Raw genomic sequence first — 18,299 nt, forward strand, 5'->3', positions numbered from 1 at the left:
TATTTCTTTGATTATCTTTATTAATAATAACACTTATCTACAATAGTTTTTTTTTAGTATAGATTTTACATAATGTATATATTATAATAGTTCTTAAGTATAATGTAAGTAGAGATTATAATGTAAAACCGGAGTGACAAAGTTTTTGTAACGTAAACTAATAAAAATACATTCTTCCATTAGTCTGAAAATTGATTGAAATAAAAATAAAATAAAATGTATACTCGTATAGTACCCTAAAATCGTATTTTGACCTAGACAGACATTATAAGCTATGACTAGACACGATCTACTAAGGAAGGTTTAATCAAATATGTTATTCGAAAACAAGTTAGTTATAATTCAGATTTCTTATTATGCTCAACATTTAATTAAGTTTACTTCTAGAAATACTTTGGCGTTAAAATAGTAATTTATTACGACATTTCACTTGAACTGTGATAGATGTTTTAAGACAAATAATTGTTCATTACTAGTACATTAGGCGACATTAATGTGGTTACAATATTTATTTACACTTCATGTATGTATGTTCATAGAATTATTTTGGGATAATCAATGACCTCATTATGAAACAGTCCTAATATTTCGGGTAGTAAATAAATAATTTGACAGTGCTTTTGTGTGACAGCGTTTCACAATGTGGCCTTTGATACGAGGTCTATTTGAAGAAAAAATTATGAGATGAGATGAATAGTGGTGACTACACAACTAGGTCATAGGGTCGATGCATCGTTGAGCTGGTGGCGTTCACTTGCGGAAGCAGGAGATGGGGTTGAAGTAGCACTGGCGGAACCGCACCTGCCTCTTGTCTGCGCGCCACTGCCTCGCCAGGCGCCCGTCCAGCGCGCGCAGGCCCCAGCCGCGGGGCTCCGCCTGGGGCCACGAGCGAGTCACCCTGCCCATCCTGTTGTGAAATGCCAACATTAAGTATGAGTATATACCCGCGCATGGGTCAAAGGCGTTGCCAGAAAATGTTATAAAAATATAAATATAAATAATAGTACTGGAAGATAATGCAGTAATGTCTGGTTAATACAAATAAAACTTTTTAATGAGGTTTCTTTTGCCCCAGAGTCTATAATTTCAGTTAATACTTGTAAATGGAAATCATAATCATCTTATTGACCTACTCAATATTCGATCACTGGGCAATATTATGAAAGAAACAAACGTTTTTAAATATACAAATTCAATCAGAATTATAAAAGCAATTTCGCTCGCGGTCGCTTTGCAAGTCAGCCTGTTAAGTCGTCACTTGTTTGTGTGTGTTTATTTTCATTTCATTCCAACACCTATTACATTATTATGTAGAACTACGGGAGTGTCCATTTTGGGATCTCTATGGAATACAAGGATACTTTCTTGAAGTACAATAATAAAAAAAAACTACAAAATGTCTATTTACATATTAAAGTGCAATAAAAATGTTGTCAATAGAAAGTTATAAATGAATACACGTATTATTGTCTTAGCTAAAACTTTGCATTTCATAGAAAACTCACCAATTTTCGTAAGTTTCCTCGATGTCAATTTATCGGTTAACGAAAACAATTACCTGAGTTATGCAACGAGGGTGCAGCAAAATCAATCAGGTTTAATTTGCCGGGACGCGTATGTGCCACTTTGCACAATAAATCCTTATAAGTGGCACTAATGTACCAACTGTGCATACTAATTTATTTTCTAAGCATTTACACTATGATGGCAGGAAAATGGGTGCAATCCTGCTTATGTAAGCGTCATAAATATTTTTAGCTGTCCTTGTTTATTTGGCACAGCATTCACCACTTGTGTTGGTTATAAGAAATCGTCCCTAATTATTAGCATTGTACAAAAGAAAAAAGCAAAGTCAAATCATTTTATTTCATTTAAGCCTTTACAAGCACTTATGAACGTCAAAAATATAAATGTGTTGATTCTAGTTGAATATTTATTATACCATTTTTTTTGCTAGTTGCTAAATATACGGAAGAGATCGCAAGAAAATAGCCATTTAGAAAAATAAAGGAAATGTTCATTTTTGTTCTTATGGTATCAGGTTTCTGGTGAAAAGGTGGCCTTTTAAAAGATTACCTTTGTGAAGGCCCACATTCATGCTCTCAGTGTAACTACGAAATGGTACGCATAAGAAGCTTATAACTGTAAACCATTATTATCTACGTTATTTTAGGTAGCATAACCTTTTCATTGAAATGAATATGGAGATGAATGATATTATATAAATAACGTATTCTATGAAAATTCGTTTCAAGCATATTTTTTTGTTAATGCATAAACATTCTTAAAATATTTACGTATAAGGAAACCGCAAGTAAAAAATAATGTAATCCGTTTCCAACAGCTCCCACAAGGGAGGATATTTTCCATTAGCGGAAGACAGTTGTAAAGCAATCACAATTCTCTCTATTTTTCCTTTTAATCCATTCACGATATTCAGTCAATGTTACTGTGGCAAGACGTGAATACAATCATAGCTGCAGTTGAGGTTCACCGTTTGTTCGAAATCTTTCAAGTTACAATCGAAAAAAAAATAGGTTTTTAGGTAAGTACTATCTTAATCGATAAAACCAATTTAACTTTCAAATGTTTAGCAACATGTTTAACGACTCGTGTTCAAGCCCTTGTCAAATTAATTCAATTCATAAAACAGTCCCCTGTATTTAGTGTTACATTTTTGGGAACGATGTTTGGAGCCAGACCTCTAGTTTGCAGATGGCTACCTACTACTTATTGAAACGAGTCTCGGAGCTAAACACAAAGTAACTTAAGCCCTACGACTAACAGTCTGGACTCCGCTTCTCACTTTGTTACACATTAGTTCTTATAGTTCGGCCATTCAGAGAATGCGTTCCTGACACGTCGCGATTGAACTGACGACGTAATAACATTCATTGATTATTGATATAATAATGTTGTTTTAATGCTCCTCAATTGTTAAAACGGTAAACAACCAGCAAAAATATTTTTATCGTAACTGCAACGCCATTGCAAAGTTACGTCGTCAGTTCAATCGCGACGTGTCAGGAACGCATTCTCTGAATGGCCGAACTATAGTTGACAACAATTTGGTTAACGTCCTAATGCTATGGTTTGTTGTTAAGTTATTTTAATGATTGGGTACTGTCTACCACTTTATCCAATCTTAATTTCATATAGGTATTTTCTGTCCTCTTTGATCTTTACTTTTTCTAATATTATCGATATATCTAAGTTGCAAATATTGTGAGTACCTACCTACACAAATTCTAATAAAAAACTCAAGTAATGACGTTACCTCTCTTCAGCGTCGAGTTGCAGCAGCAGTTTGCGCAGGGCGGCAGTGTTGATAGCATCCCAAGGAGCCGACATTTCCATGTCACCGTCCGGGTGTGCCACCAGAGTGTTTTCCGCCGCCTCGTCATCCGCCTCCTGAACAAACATCAGTCACTCAGCGTGTGTACCGAGCCGCCGCCACCACTCGTGAGCGCACTGACCCATTAGCTCCACATTAGCTGCCTATTAGAGGTGCTACACGGTAAATCCCACACAATTCACACCCGACTACTGATTGCTCACACTTCAAAAAGCTTCCCAAATGTAATTATTGTTCCTCTACACGTTCCTTCTTTGACCACATTCATTTGTGTAATTAAATAAGCCTGTTTTCCTTCACGAGACTCGCGTAGAAATTATTTCCTATTCTTCCCAAGCATCCATACTTACATGGGGCTATAAAATGAGCTCCAACAAATTTTGTTAAGCAAATTGATCTAAAGAGCAGACTTTGTAGACCTCTTACGTTAATTTACTTTTAACGTAATATTAGCCTTGTAAGGGTTTGAGAAGTGACTTAATCTGACTCATAATTATTCTACATTAAAATCTGATTAACTGTTCCTTGGTTCTTGCGAGTGAGTGAGAAGTCTCTAAGAGTAACATTCAGGTTTACATGATTTGATTATATACAAAGGTTGTTATGTTGCAACCCAATTTTGTTGACAGCGGATTACAAAAGTGCAGATACACATTTTTGATGGCACATAATGAGTGTTTAAAAGTTAATAATGTATCTATCGTTTTATCATCAGCAAACACTTAAACATTGTAAACAAAATATACTAAAAGCAGTAAAAGCTACTTTGTAAAGCCCAATTTTGTTTGGGAATTGACAATATGTCAAACGAAGCTGATAACGCGCTAATGTATCTACTATCTTAAAACGTGGAAAAATTTAATTATCTTTTACGATTTTTTGGATTGTCCTTTATGTTTTAATATTATATCATCGCTGCATAATCGTGTGTATATTGCTATTTTCGTTACAAACAGGTATTAGCTTTTCACAAAGTTAAGCAACACTTGGTGCGTATGGTTCGTGGATGGGTTACCATCCAAATAAGTTTTGCACTTACCATAGGTGCAGCGTTTACTGTGACAAACAGTAAAGCTAAGGCAGCGGCGACGATGGCCAGGAAAACGTTGTACGCGCTTGATTTCATTGTGATCCTTCCAACTAGACATAAACAAAAAAACCTTATATAAATATATTTTGTAATGAAGCAGTCTGTTTGTTTGCTTGAACAAATCAGTGCGGTACTGGTCCGAATTGAAAAAGGTCTTTCAGTGTTAGATAGCCGTAGCCTGAAGGCGTGCTCCATGTACTTTCAATGGCGGCTCTATTGTCTTTGTAAATGTGGATTGTTTAAAAATAGTTGCAAAATATATAAAAAAATATGTACTTTGTAAATTGTTTGAGTTTTAAAAATTGAGTTTGTTAAGTGCGTTTGTTAAGTACCTACTAGGCGCGTAAAAAATTGGGATGAAAAGGAATTTTCCTTGTTTTTGCAAAGACCTCGTCACGCCAATAGTAGTAGTAAAACCACTTACTTAAGGGCTGACCCCATAAAATCTTTAAGTGACGTGACGCTTTATGTCCGAGGCCTTTGACGCGATATTCTCGTTAAAGGTAATGGAAACAAACACTGTTCATTCCTTGCCGCTCAGGTAGCTTTATCAGCAATAAATACGCAACAGTTTCCGATCATAAAGTTATCTCTTTATCAAAAAAACTCCTATCATATATAGGTAATATTTAATGGCGGTTATTCGATCTGCTAATAGAGTCTATGTCATCACCAGATATAGACGTTTGTATTAAAATAAATAGCGTCTAAGTATCTATAAATACTTAAAAGGTAAATATTCCATTACCATTCAATACTTACTCAATAGACGAATACATATCACATAAGTACTTTATTAGGTAATTATTCAATTTATGTTATATAAGCTAGTCACACACAACGTCATTTATTCAAGTGACCATGACTCATTTTGTTAGTAAAGCTTTGGTTTCCTAGGAAAGCGGTGCCGTCATATAGCGGCCGTAATATTACGGACGCAAATAGACGGTCGTCTTTACGGTGATGACATGTGGAAAGTTTCACGGCCGTTTTAACACACCGTCATAAACTTTTTTTTTAGTTGTATTATTCTTACTAACCTGTTTTATTTAATATTTCTCAAATTTCACGACACCAATTCTGTTTTAGTTGACTTTTTCTATAATCTTTACTTTTTATATTATTTAGTGCTTCGTGGTTACGAACGAAATCTATTGAAATTTCCTCACCCTCGCTGCTCCAAGAGTTGGAACTCATTTTTTACGTTGTTCCGAAAAAAAAAAACACAAATACTGATTAAAAAAGCTTCACCGCTTTCAATAAAACGTTCACCAAACCATCTGACACCGTCAAGACGGCCGTCATGCAAGTGGCGGCACCGCTTTTTGAAGTTACGGTGTCAGTTACCGCTCTTTAGGAAACCGCCCCATTTTGTTTACATAGACAACGTTCTAGTGACGTCATTCACCGCTGTATTACGACCGCTATATGACGGCACCGCTTTCCTAGGAATCCCAAGCTTAACAATTTTTAATTAATTACTATGTAAGTAAATTACAAAACAAAGCATCCTAACCTAAGATAACTGCCTGTATCAAATCACCACTGCAGGTCTATCACCGAAGTGGAAAGTCTGCAGCAGAAAAGTCTACATAGAACTACCTAATTGGAAGATTCTGAAAATCCATTCGATTCTTAAACAAACCAAACTTTGCATAGCATTCCCTATTTCAGGTTTAATTGAAAGCTATGTCCGAATTTATAGATGCACCATTCATAGATTAAAACCAACAAATCTAGATCTGCTAACAACCTTTATCGTTCATTGAAAAGTGAAAAATTCGCGTTTGATCGGACTCGGTAGGTACTATTTCGTCGAAAGCTAATAGTATTTTCGTTTGAAGAGTTCACATAGCGAGACTTCAAGCATATAATTAATATTTCTGCTCTATGTACTTCATCAGTGCTGAAATTATTTCCAAACATTAATTTCGTTGAAGTACGGATTCCGGGTTTACCTAAGTACATTTTTTTTTGTCTTTTGGTTAAAGCAAGTAAGTTATTTTAAAACTTATTGAAAGAATAATTATTTTGGACTACCAAGTGTTAGAAAAATCAATCCGTTATTTTTTAATTATGTCAATTTCTATAATGTCATCGTTTTCTTCTATAGATAAATTGAGGTCGTTTAAAGACACAAGCTAAAACACTAATGTCCGGTCGGGGTCCCCATAGAAACTCGTCCTTTTCACCAATATGTGACCCTGTCCACGCAGCGACGTAATTACGCTTGTTTATTTTCTTATTTAATCTACCCATGTATGCGTTACGTGGACGATATAAAGAACACGTTGTCTCCACAACACCCCATTGACATGTACGTAGGCTCGGGGTCACCCGTCTGGGCCGGACACTCGGCCCTCGGATTATTCCACATTGTTTTATTTTACTACCCAGATCTTCATCGGTGTCAACACGTCATAAACACAACAAACACGTATGCTACAAAATAATTAAAATTCCAATATATTTATGTCAGAGGTGTTTAGTTCTTCATAAAGGTTGTTGTTATTTGTGTTCATATATTTTACAATATCCTAACCAAACAATGGCCTAAACACAATTAATTAACCTTCACTATAACTTTGCCAAACTTTATGTAAACAAATCTTCATAACGTTTCGTGTATCTACTAAAGTATACCTGTTTCCTAAAGTTCATCTACTCATATTACTAGGCGAAAGGTTATTTAAGAAAGCTCTAGTTTTCATCACTCACTCAAATCCTTGAAACAAAACGTCAGGCCTTACCGAAGCTCACTATAGGCTATAATAACTTTGCCACAATATAAATTGTTCGTGTAGCCACAAAATGGTGTAAATAACGAGAAAAGAATCCATTTTTCATGTTTTTCATTACGTTATGAAAAATCAAACATCCAACCCACTATCAACTAGATTGATCTTTTTATATATTTTTCATTGAAAAAAAATCCGCAGCCATTATAAAGGTTAGAGGTATAACCTTTCTCATACGTCTTCATAACATCCCTGTGGGGGTTCGTATCACAAAGCGTGCAAATTACGGTCACCCTGCGGATTTGGAATCGCCTTGACAAATAAATTGGATATATGAGACACTATTTATCGATACACAGCACGTTTTTCGGGTAAATCATGAAAATATTGGCGCTGCATGAAGAGAGGCGGTGTAGACTTAGCGACGTCGAATATGCAAAAAATATAAAGCTATTGTTTTAATTTCCATTGACAGACTGTCAGTCGACTGTGAAGACAATAGATGTGCCTGCATCTACGCACATCGACCGTTACAAAAGCCGAGGCTCACGAAATGTAAAAAGTATTGTTTTTAGAATATATTTCGCGATTACTGTACTCAGCCGTATGGAAAACGTTGCATATTAGAAACACTCATTACTTACGAGTATTTTTAATTCAATATTCAGGCTTTTTTTTTCTATATTTGGATTGCTTCATTGATTTACCTATCGAAAGTAGGTATAATTAGACTGGTCTCGTTCCTGGGGTGGGCAAGTGTACCCAATTAGGTTTTTCATTAGGAAATTAATTATGTGACTTAGCTATGTTACACAGTCTTATAAAGATGTAAGGTTCAAATTAAGCTTATTTGATTTCCTAATAAAAAATCTGTAATTTAATTTGATCTCAATCTAATGTACTACCTACGCGACGTAGGTATTATTATTTTGTTATCTATTCTATATTACTATCTCAAAGTTTTATTCCATTTAACTTAACTGTTCCATGTTTACTAAGCGAAAGTATTTGGGATTCCAAAAAAGAGTATTTGTTTATTGAAAAACCCGTAAAAAGTTCACAGGGAAGGAATTTACTATTAGTTTGTAACTGAGTGAGACTCGGTAAAGGGGGTCTGATGGAGTTTCTAACATCAGACATGTTTTATTGACAAGGAAATAAGAAATAGAAAAACATTCCTTATTAAGTAAAAGTTTGGCAAACTATGAATGACGGCCGTGTGTTTCCTTTAGATACTTATGTACTACTTTTCGTGTTCTATGAACTTAACGTGGCAGTGAGTTTGTGAATAATTTTGCTCGGTTATTCAATTAAACATCAAAAAGTAGTTAATGTAATGCATTTAATTTCCACGCAGGTATTTTCTACCGTCTCTCATAAAACATAACTCTTTGTAGAATTTTCCTTGTCAACTTAAACAATTTTCCAGCGTCCATTATAATGTTTAAAAAGTTACCTGAACTTTCTACGAAGCCTTACGTAAGCATAACCTGTCTGAATAAAATATGTGAACAAAATACCTTACGTTATGAACTTTGAAAATTATTTGTTATATTTTCTTCAAAGAATTACTCAGACATGATGAAAAATTGCATATTTTCATTATGTTAATAAGCCAATTTCCGTAAACGACACAATTTCAATTTGATTACCTCCTATAAGGGCAATGTAAATAGATCCATACGCTTAATAGTAGATTGAGAGAGCGACAACGTATAAATATGCAAAAGCGATCAGGCTGAACGAATGCGATGCATAAAGTGAGAGCTCCCGTCTTGCATGTTGTTAAATATTACTAGTATCTTCTTGGAAAAAGCTTTTTAGCGTTTTTTAATGTCAACTTTCAAAGTCTCATTTGAATAACTTGTTATTGAATAGGTACTTATGTTTATATCAGCATGTTTTACTTGGTGTGTCAGTATATCTGCATGTCCTTCTTAGGTACTGTTTCTTGATATTGCATGAATATTGTAGTGCAAGGCAAGGCAAGCTAGCGATACAAATCTGGTGTCACAATGCAATCTGGCTATGTATTGTGTGATAGATAGGGTACTACATACACATGTTTACATTATTGCCAAATTGTATCCAGATCTTAGAGAATATCCTTTAGGGATAAGGTAAATACTAAGAATAAGAAATCAATTCGTTCGCTACCCTTGTCAATCTTTGAGCTATAAATTTTGCTGTAGTAATCCGAAAGAAAAATACTTTAGATTGGCCATAAAAACAAGAAAGTGATCTTTTGTGTTTTAGGTTTAATCTAAACCACACGAAAAATGTAAATAACTTTGTTTTATGGATAAAGTTGATAAATGACATGATGTTTTGCTGGTTACTTTTTACCAAAATACACCCTCGGGTGGGCAAGAGTGATTTTTGTTCCTAAACGGAGTAAAGTTTTTCATATCATCGTATAATTTTGTAACTGTTGGGACTTAGGTCGAACATAGTAATATTGGGCCGCGGAGGTCTTGTTTATCCCTGAATGTAGAAACTTTGTCCCAAAATAAAAATATTTTTTATGATGATTTGACTGTTGTCAGGTAAAAGGTTCTTGAATCTAGAATATGGTAGTCAAGGACGCCCACTAGTATGATGGAGTGATGAACTGCAAAAAATTGAAGACCGAGTAAATCCGTATGGAGATGAACGGTATTACGCACATTATAATGATCAGGTTCCGGCTGTGGTATCCGACCGACTTAAAGTTTAATTGGATTCACGACTGAGTACCGTCAAAATAATCTGTCAACCAACCATCATTATATTGGCCGACAGTTTAACTCTGCAGTATGCGGGGGCTCTTAATCTCCTTTGCGCGAATCCTCATTAATCAGGTTACAGTGTAGAAATTACATTTCAAGCTTGCTTTGACACAGAATATATTCGAAGTGATTAAGAAAGTCGTATAAACATCCGTCTCAGTTTAATATTCCAGTCTCCCGGAGATAGACTGACGATGTAAACAGCTTGTTTGTGTTTATGGTCGGTGCACATCTGCGCACCTGGCTCATTATCATTCACTTTGTAAGCAAGGGTGATATGAAAAGTTTTTCTTAGGACTCAAGCTTCTTATAATGCACACCTCTGCAATATGGTGATATACAAATGCAGTTTATGAACATGAAAAATATAACTTAATGTTGTAGAAGTATTTTGTTAATTCAACAAGAACTTATAATCGAAGGGGTTGAGTGGAGTAGAGACTTCTTAACCTTAAGACATTGTTCCTTAAAAAACCTGAATTATCTATTTCTTTGAAAGTACCTGTATGTTAAAAAAGGTTTTTTATAAAAGCGAAATTGATAGGGGAGATTTGTAGGCCAATGAATAAATAGATCCTGCATAAATTGGGTCCAGGTCCTCTCCACTATTTTGCTTAAGTCAACAGAGACATTATAAACGAATTTAGAAAGACCCTTTCCTGCATTTTTGTTTGTCGTAAATGTATTCAAGGATTCACTGGACATTGATGAGAGAAAACAAATTGATCCTATTACAGGTTGAGTAACTCACTTTGTGGGCCACTTGATTTCTTTTCTATCACATTACATGGACATATGAAAGCTCATTAGTTTATTTAAGAACAAATGAACCATTGAAGACTGATTTTAACCTAGAGTGAAATATATGTATCTTATATTTAATTGCAGATATACATGTGTAGGTAGAATTTTAATATGTTTCAGTTCACAGTGAAATATTTACCAAAATTTTAAGTGATTTATTTTATTCAACGTCACCGGTATTGGTCTTTCTTGATTATAATGAGAATAAAGAATCTGTAAATCATCACCAATATTTTAAGAAGTATTTAAGTGGTAACCAAAACATCTGCTCTAGGGTTTATTAATTACTCGTTGCATTTGCAGATGCAAGCCGGAAATTACGGGAGTGTTCGGTGCAAAGCGAGGACCCGTCCTTGCGGGAACTTGTAAGTGATCCGCACACTTAATTATAATCGGGTGTAATACTATAAATAGTGAGGCATATACAGCAGCCTGGAGCTTTCATACGAGGAGTAAATTAGAGTAGTATTGTTCTTAACCCTTAAGATAACTTCCCTTAATTAAGATGTGATATGGAACTGTATGAATGTTAGTTTACCTGACGCATGCTTTGTACATTATTTACCATGAAAATAAAGGCACGTAATATTCCTTTTCTGTCTTCAAACAATACTCCTAACTCGTACATTCGACATAAAAGAAAAACAATTTTAAATATTGTAGTTCGTTTCAAACATGTTTCGTTTTCAGGAACATGTTAAATTGCTGTTGACAAGGTCTATAGGTTTTTTATGAATTCTGAAACGGTTTTCTACAAAATTCGTGAGTGCATCGTCAATTTTTTGGATGCAGCGACACGATCGAACTAAAAAAAGGTTAGCACGTTTTGTGTCATCCTCTTTCCGATGGGTCGTTGAATTTTGTCTATGAACGTATGTAGATAGAATACAGTTTCAGGCCCAGAACTAAATAAAGCCTTCTTGATTGCTGTACTGTATTATAAAACAACGTCCACTACGTTTGTAAAAAACTACGTACAAACGTATTTCAACAAGATTTTCATTGCTAGGGAGATGCATAGCCAAGACCGTGATAAAGTAAGCAAGTAGGTCTAAGTTAATTTGTGACCATAAACAACACACGGGTTTTCCGTGGAATGTTACATTGCAAAACTTTTCCTTTTCTTTACATTCTTGAGGGATTATATATTTATCAATAGTTATGTGTTGTAGGGGCGCATCTAAATAGGATTAGTTTCTTTATACTTGCAAACTAAAATAATATGTAAAAGTATAGTTAGAACTTGAAACAAGATTGTACTCTACATAATTAGACTTCTTTATACTCAGACATTCTTTACATCGTACATATTGTAGTAGATAATATTATCCCACCCAAAACAAAAATGTGAAAGACTGCCAAGTTCGATAATATGGGAATGCTTCGCCTATAAAAGAAGTGAGATCTGAATAAGTACCAAGTTCCATACACATACCTCAGTTAAAAATAGTTACTTTTTAATGATGTTACTTGGAAAGTTTTCATACACCTTGTTATAAACCTACTAAACGCAATGAATCAAGTATTTAATTTTCTATCAAAACTTGCCAAGTAACATCATTAAAAAGTAACTATTTTTAACTGAGGTATGTGTATGGAACTTGGTACTTATTCAGATCTCACTTCTTTTATAGGCGAAGCATTCCCATATTATCGAACTTGGCAGTCTTTCACATTTTTGTTTTGGGTGGGATTTCATTTATTTTTGTAAGGTTGTTTATTTTATTTTTTTCTTATGATGAAGTTAGTTAAAGGAATGTCTCATTTATACTATCTTTTAGATTTTTTAATATGCCCTATGTTTCTTACAAAGAAATGAACTAGATTAACTAAATGGACTAGATTTACCAACTGACTGACATGACATGTTATCATATATTATGTTCGTGGATCAAAGTTACACATTCGTTATTTTCGAAAGTGATTCACACTTGGCCGTTTTCAGATTTTTATTTTACTTCTAACTACACTATTTTACTTCTAACTAAACTAAATACAAACCATTCGAAGATATATTATATAAATATAGATAAATTTAGTTCGTTTTAGTTCCTTAGGGGTATAAATTTACACCGGGTATAAAACACCTTCATTATTTTGAAACCGACTCACACTTGGCCATTTTCAGATTTTTTCCTTTACCTTGACATAAAGACCTACTTCCATGCCAAATTTCAAGTCAATACGACCATTGGAAGTGGTCTAGGTTTTTGATGAGTGAGTCAGTGAATCAGTCAGTCAGTGAGTGTATAGTAAAAATAGCGATTTTCTGACGTCAATATCTCAAGACCTACAATAGGTATATTAATGAAATTTTGTATTTTAGATAAGTGAGGGGGTCTCAATAGATACTAGAAATTTGATATGCGTAAATAAAATAGATTTTGAGTTACAGGGGGGTCGAATTTGGCCCGAAATGGTTCGTGTAATATATACCCACGGCCGGTGTGTCGCTTTTTTTGCTCGAACTTGGCGGACATACTGCCGTGTGTCTAGATATTTTTTTTTAGTAATGAAGTTCAGCTCAAAGAACTTTTTATATGAGGATGAGGAGGATTTTTTGACGCTCTTTAGTTTTAGTGTAGATACCTATACACGTCTTTTAAAATGTATATTTTTTTATTCAGTATTCGTGGTCGATCCTTAATGGCGGTAAGTTTTTACAAATCATTTGCTGATGATGATTGTAAAGTTGATCCTAGGAAATTGTGCAATTTTAATTAAATGAAAAACGTTTATGAATTTCTAATGGTTCCCATTCATATTTTAAAACTATGTTAATATTCAAAATTAGAGGTTCTACTTTATACACTATACTTCGATGCTCAATAATGTGGCCTTCCAATAATTATAATTGTTTCCTGTTTAACAATACTATTTACTACATTGTCAGAAAAGAACTTCGCGTACTGTTTTTGTAAATACAATTCCTTTAATTTCAGGTATTGACACTGAAATTCGTGCACAGCAAAAAGCTGTCACTGCCACATGGATAACTGGAGGCAATATTTATTATTTCATCGAATGAATGTTTTTGAAATCATTTATCTAATTATAAAGTGCTTTAAATTGTAATACTTAATTCGATTGAAATGGTGATAAAATTATCATTCCTAAAAGGAAGCGTTATTGAAACCATTAAATGGCGTTGGCATAATTTCTATGGCACTTCTACATAATGACTCGTTAAAACGACTCTCGTTAAATGAATATAGGCATCGACCATATTTCAAAGTACGAAAATGTATTGAAAAGGTACTTTTCAATAGGTTACATGTGCAACTATATAAATGTTAGGAAATAATATTATTTATCAATGGCTGTCAATGTCATGTAACGTTGTAATGTATAAAAAATATTTTGCCTAATCTTTATATGTCGTTTCTCTTATTCCAGATAAAGTAAAGTAAAACTATAATAATGTTGTTTGCACTTTATTTTTCCTTTAGTTGTGTGTAATATAATAACTTAATCTCATTCCAGAGAAACACTTAAGTTTAATTTTAATAATCATGTTCCACACGACTACGAATATGAATTATCTTATATAAATGTGTATTTTTGTGATATATGTTCATATAGTATGACACATTTCCAATTCAAAAAATATGGACCCATTCTATATCCCAATCAGAAAGTTACTTTATAACTGTAATAAAAATGTTTAATTTTACTTTGCACACTTAATTTCACTTTACTAAGTTTCCAACTTCCGTAAAATACGCATGAATTTTCTCATAAATTTTATTTAACGCTCGCGTTAAAATTAAAACAAATTGTATACTTTAAAACATTTCATCAAGTAACTGGAAGTAGTGATTGGAATAATATCTGCTCCTCATAGTTTCAAGATACAAATATGTATATAATTCGTATTTGTTCGAATCTATGTTTGCGTAATCTGTATCTTCTTCAATTGTTTTTAGAAAAGACTAGTGCTTTCATTGATATGTGAAAAATAGAGTAATTTTACGATTAATAGGTTGGCCCTACCTTATTTACTGCGCTTTTTAATAACAAACTCATCCGTGATTTTTCGATTAGAGTGGTCATTAGTTTAGAAATAAATACGGCACCAGATTTGTAAGTTGTAAAAAGCGGCGCATTCTTTTAACAGTTTCAAATAATTTAATTTATTTACTCAATACTTTACTCTCAAAGATTTGTAAATTACCTTATTGTAGATAAGCAATCAAGCAATGAACGTAACGTTAAATATTTTTGTTATTAAAAAATGATCATTAATTTCTAATAATGTTCTTGGTTTTACCTCAACAGTTGGGAAAAAGCTCGGGAGATGATGTTCTTGGTTTTATGAATACACACACAATTTTGAAAACGAGTACAAATAATAATCATTGCTTGAAACTTTTCTTTCCTGTGCTTCAGTTTAGAACAGCCAAAAATTTTAATCACTAATATAACGTTACAATTTTATTAACAGCAAAATTATTTCTCACATAAACATCAACAATTAATTTAACAGCTTCTAAAGCAATAACCACTTGATTATCCTCTATATTGTTAAATATGATTAAGTTTGCAAGTATTTCACGAGCGTAAAGTGCCGTGAAGTTAGTTTACCATAGAGCGGTCGTAAGTTGATATTAATAAAGTTTTTCTATTGTCTTTGCATTAAGTAGCCTAGTTAAGATTTAATGGTGTGGCGACACTTTTAATTACGTTTTCAGCTGTGTAAATTATGGATTAGTGGTGTAAAATAAAAGTGAGATTTTTGTTCTTCAGTTACGAAAATTATTAGTGATAAAGCATATAATAATTAATTTGTGTTTCTTGTGAAATGAACACAAAAGCTCATTTTAGGTGAGTTGATTTTATGAAATTTCAGATAACTTTGTGAAATCATATAAAAAGTTTTTTTTAGTAACTGTAAAAAGTATTTTATTTTAATAAAATAATAATGTATGTATACTTAAATAAATATTTTAATTTTATTTATGACATATTTTTTTTATTAATGAATATTAAAAAAAAAACATTTACTAAAAACTTACCTTTTCTGTAAAACCCGTTGAAACAAACGCAGTCGTTGATAACAAGCAACTAACAACGAGCACTTTTATAAGTAAGCAAGGGAGGCTGTATGTGCTGCTTCCGTGGTCTCCTCCGATGGTTTTTGAAAGGAAATGAGCGTAGCGAGGTGTCGACGCGGTTTATATAGCGATACGGTCGTAAGCTACGCCGCGTGTTTCACTTGCGTAGGTGCCGTAGGGCGCTACGCTGCTACGGGGCTACGGCGCTACGGGGATGCTACGAAGTTACGAGATTTAGATTGACGATTTGTAAAATTAATCACAGTTAGGATATGATTTTTCAATAAAATATTTTTTAGAAAAAAAATCATGTGAATATAAAAACGGATAAACATAGTAATAACGGATAGTTAAATCAGACGATGTTCAATAAAATCGAGTAAAAAAAATATGTGACTCAAACATTATTTTTATTTTGAAATTAGAAACTTTTAAATTACATAAGTAAGTATGCTCAAATATCTGTGAATATTTTAAGCAACTACCTGTTGCCATTATCAGTTTCGAGAAAATCCAAAAACGAGAGAAAAAAAATACTTCTATTGCATGGGGCACCATTACCATAACCCTTAAATATTTATTTTATTCTAGTTTTTAGTTCTATTCGGTAATACAGCATCAAAAAAGTTACATCATCTGTGAAAATATTAGCTACGACGGGAACAGATAGGCGGACAGAAAACTCTTAGTAATATACATCCTGACTATGTTAATTATGAAATCTTTAAGTTCTAAAAGCTATTCACTACAAATGACGACTTCTACGACAGGTCGCCACTTGATAATGATGACAAATTATGTATCTGTTATCATTTCGTTTAATGGTACACTCAATATATCGTAATCAAAACAACACAAACTTTACCGATAAAGTCTTTGATAAGCTGAGATCTGATTTTCCTGAACAATAAAATTATTTCCGTCTTACCACAAAAACTTTTAAACGTTATGCCTTGTCTAAAAAAATGTCAAATTATGACGTTGACATATGGTTCATTTTGCAGCTAAAATTTTATTAGACAAGTGTAAAACAGGGTTTAAAGTTTTAGTAGTAAGGCCCTTTATGTTTTCTTTAATTGATTCTTTATGTTTTCTTGAACTGCCTCGTTGGTCTAGCTGTCGCAAGTGCGGCTGCTGAGCACGAGGTCTCGGGTTCGATTCCCGAGTCGGGCCGAAATCGCTTTGTGGGTTTTAGAAGACTTTCACATAGCAGCCCGGAGCCTGGAAGGTGGTGATTGATACACCCGTGCATCGGAGAGCACGTAAATGTCGGTCCTGCGCCTGATCTCTTTCCGGTCGTGTCGGATTGCCGTCCCATCGGGCTATGAGAGTTAAGGAATAGTGAGTGCACCTGTGTCTGCGCAAATGCTCGTGCACTATAATATGTCCTGCGCAGCTGGCTAATCTCCTTACATGAGAACAGCCGCCGTAGCCGATAATCGGCTAGGAGAACATCATCATCATCATCAATTACAAACTTTCTGGATCCAGTAGGGAAATTATAAGAAAATTAACTAGCTTATTTTTTTATCACATTTTCAGTCTATGGGCTCGGGTTAAGTAACAGTCGATCAATCATAAGGTTAAGCTACGTATGACGCGGTCGGTACGTTGATGGGTGACCATCTTATCATGCGAGTTCTTCAGAGTTTCGGAATTCAAATACATGGCTGTCATTTAAACATCTTTAGCAGTCGTTACGAGTAGTCAGAAGCCAGAAAATCAAGTAACTGGGATGAGGAGGTCAGATGGACAGTTGCTCCATGTAAAACACTGGTACTCAACTGCGTCCGGTACGACTGGAGGCCGACCCCAACGTGGTTGGGAAAAGCCAGGCAAGTACCCTATAAGTGTGAAGTCACATTTTCATACAAGTTGCTTGCATTGGAAATATATTTCGAGAGTGCAAATGCATTAAGCTTTTACTTGGAGATATTCAAAATTGAGTTGAATGTGTATTTGCGTATTTTTGAGCATAATTTTACTGAAATTTGTATATTCAGGTTACTTTAGATAAAACCTATTATGTATTATTTCCTTTTATTAAGTTCCACCGCAGGAACTAACTCTGCTCCCACTTAGGTATTTTTCGTCCTGTAGTCCTACCTAAAACAAAGTTCATCACATCACCTTCTCAAGGGCCTGCTGTAGTATGAAAATATCAATGCAAAAAAGCAAAGCACCTTCCGCATAGTTCATCTGGCTACACAGTAGGTACACTATGCATTTTATTCCTTTAAGGTATAAATAAAATATGAGATTTGGATATGACAGACGTTTTTCTAAATCTATAAAAAGAACTATACAAATTGTTCTTGACGATATAACCACTCAGCTGTGTGCATGAAGGTTGAAATATCTTCCTATTAAAATATCAAATTCTACTAAAAATGTCAAAAGACTCGTCTAGCATTACAGGACAACTTTTAGAGTTTTGTTAGTATTATAAGTAGAGCAATTATTTTTCTAGGATTCAAATCCAGTTTACCT

The 18,299-nt window shown here is 34.0% G+C and overlaps 1 protein-coding gene across 1 annotated transcript; it reads right to left on the minus strand.

The window, feature by feature from the left end:
* LOC124637264 (allatostatin) lies at positions 1-15,902 on the minus strand. The gene is made up of 4 exons (XM_047173597.1): positions 15,771-15,902; positions 4,395-4,495; positions 3,278-3,411; positions 1-907 (listed from the first exon to the last, which is right to left on the minus strand). Exons 2-4 carry the CDS (start codon positions 4,479-4,481, stop codon positions 751-753), a joined length of 378 nt encoding a protein of 125 aa, XP_047029553.1. The 5' UTR covers positions 4,482-4,495; positions 15,771-15,902; the 3' UTR covers positions 1-750.
* Positions 15,903-18,299: the final 2,397 nt, after the last annotated feature.

The sequence above is a fragment of the Helicoverpa zea genome, chromosome 16 (assembly GCF_022581195.2).
Source record: "Helicoverpa zea isolate HzStark_Cry1AcR chromosome 16, ilHelZeax1.1, whole genome shotgun sequence".
Taxonomy (NCBI): Eukaryota; Metazoa; Arthropoda; class Insecta; order Lepidoptera; family Noctuidae; genus Helicoverpa; species Helicoverpa zea.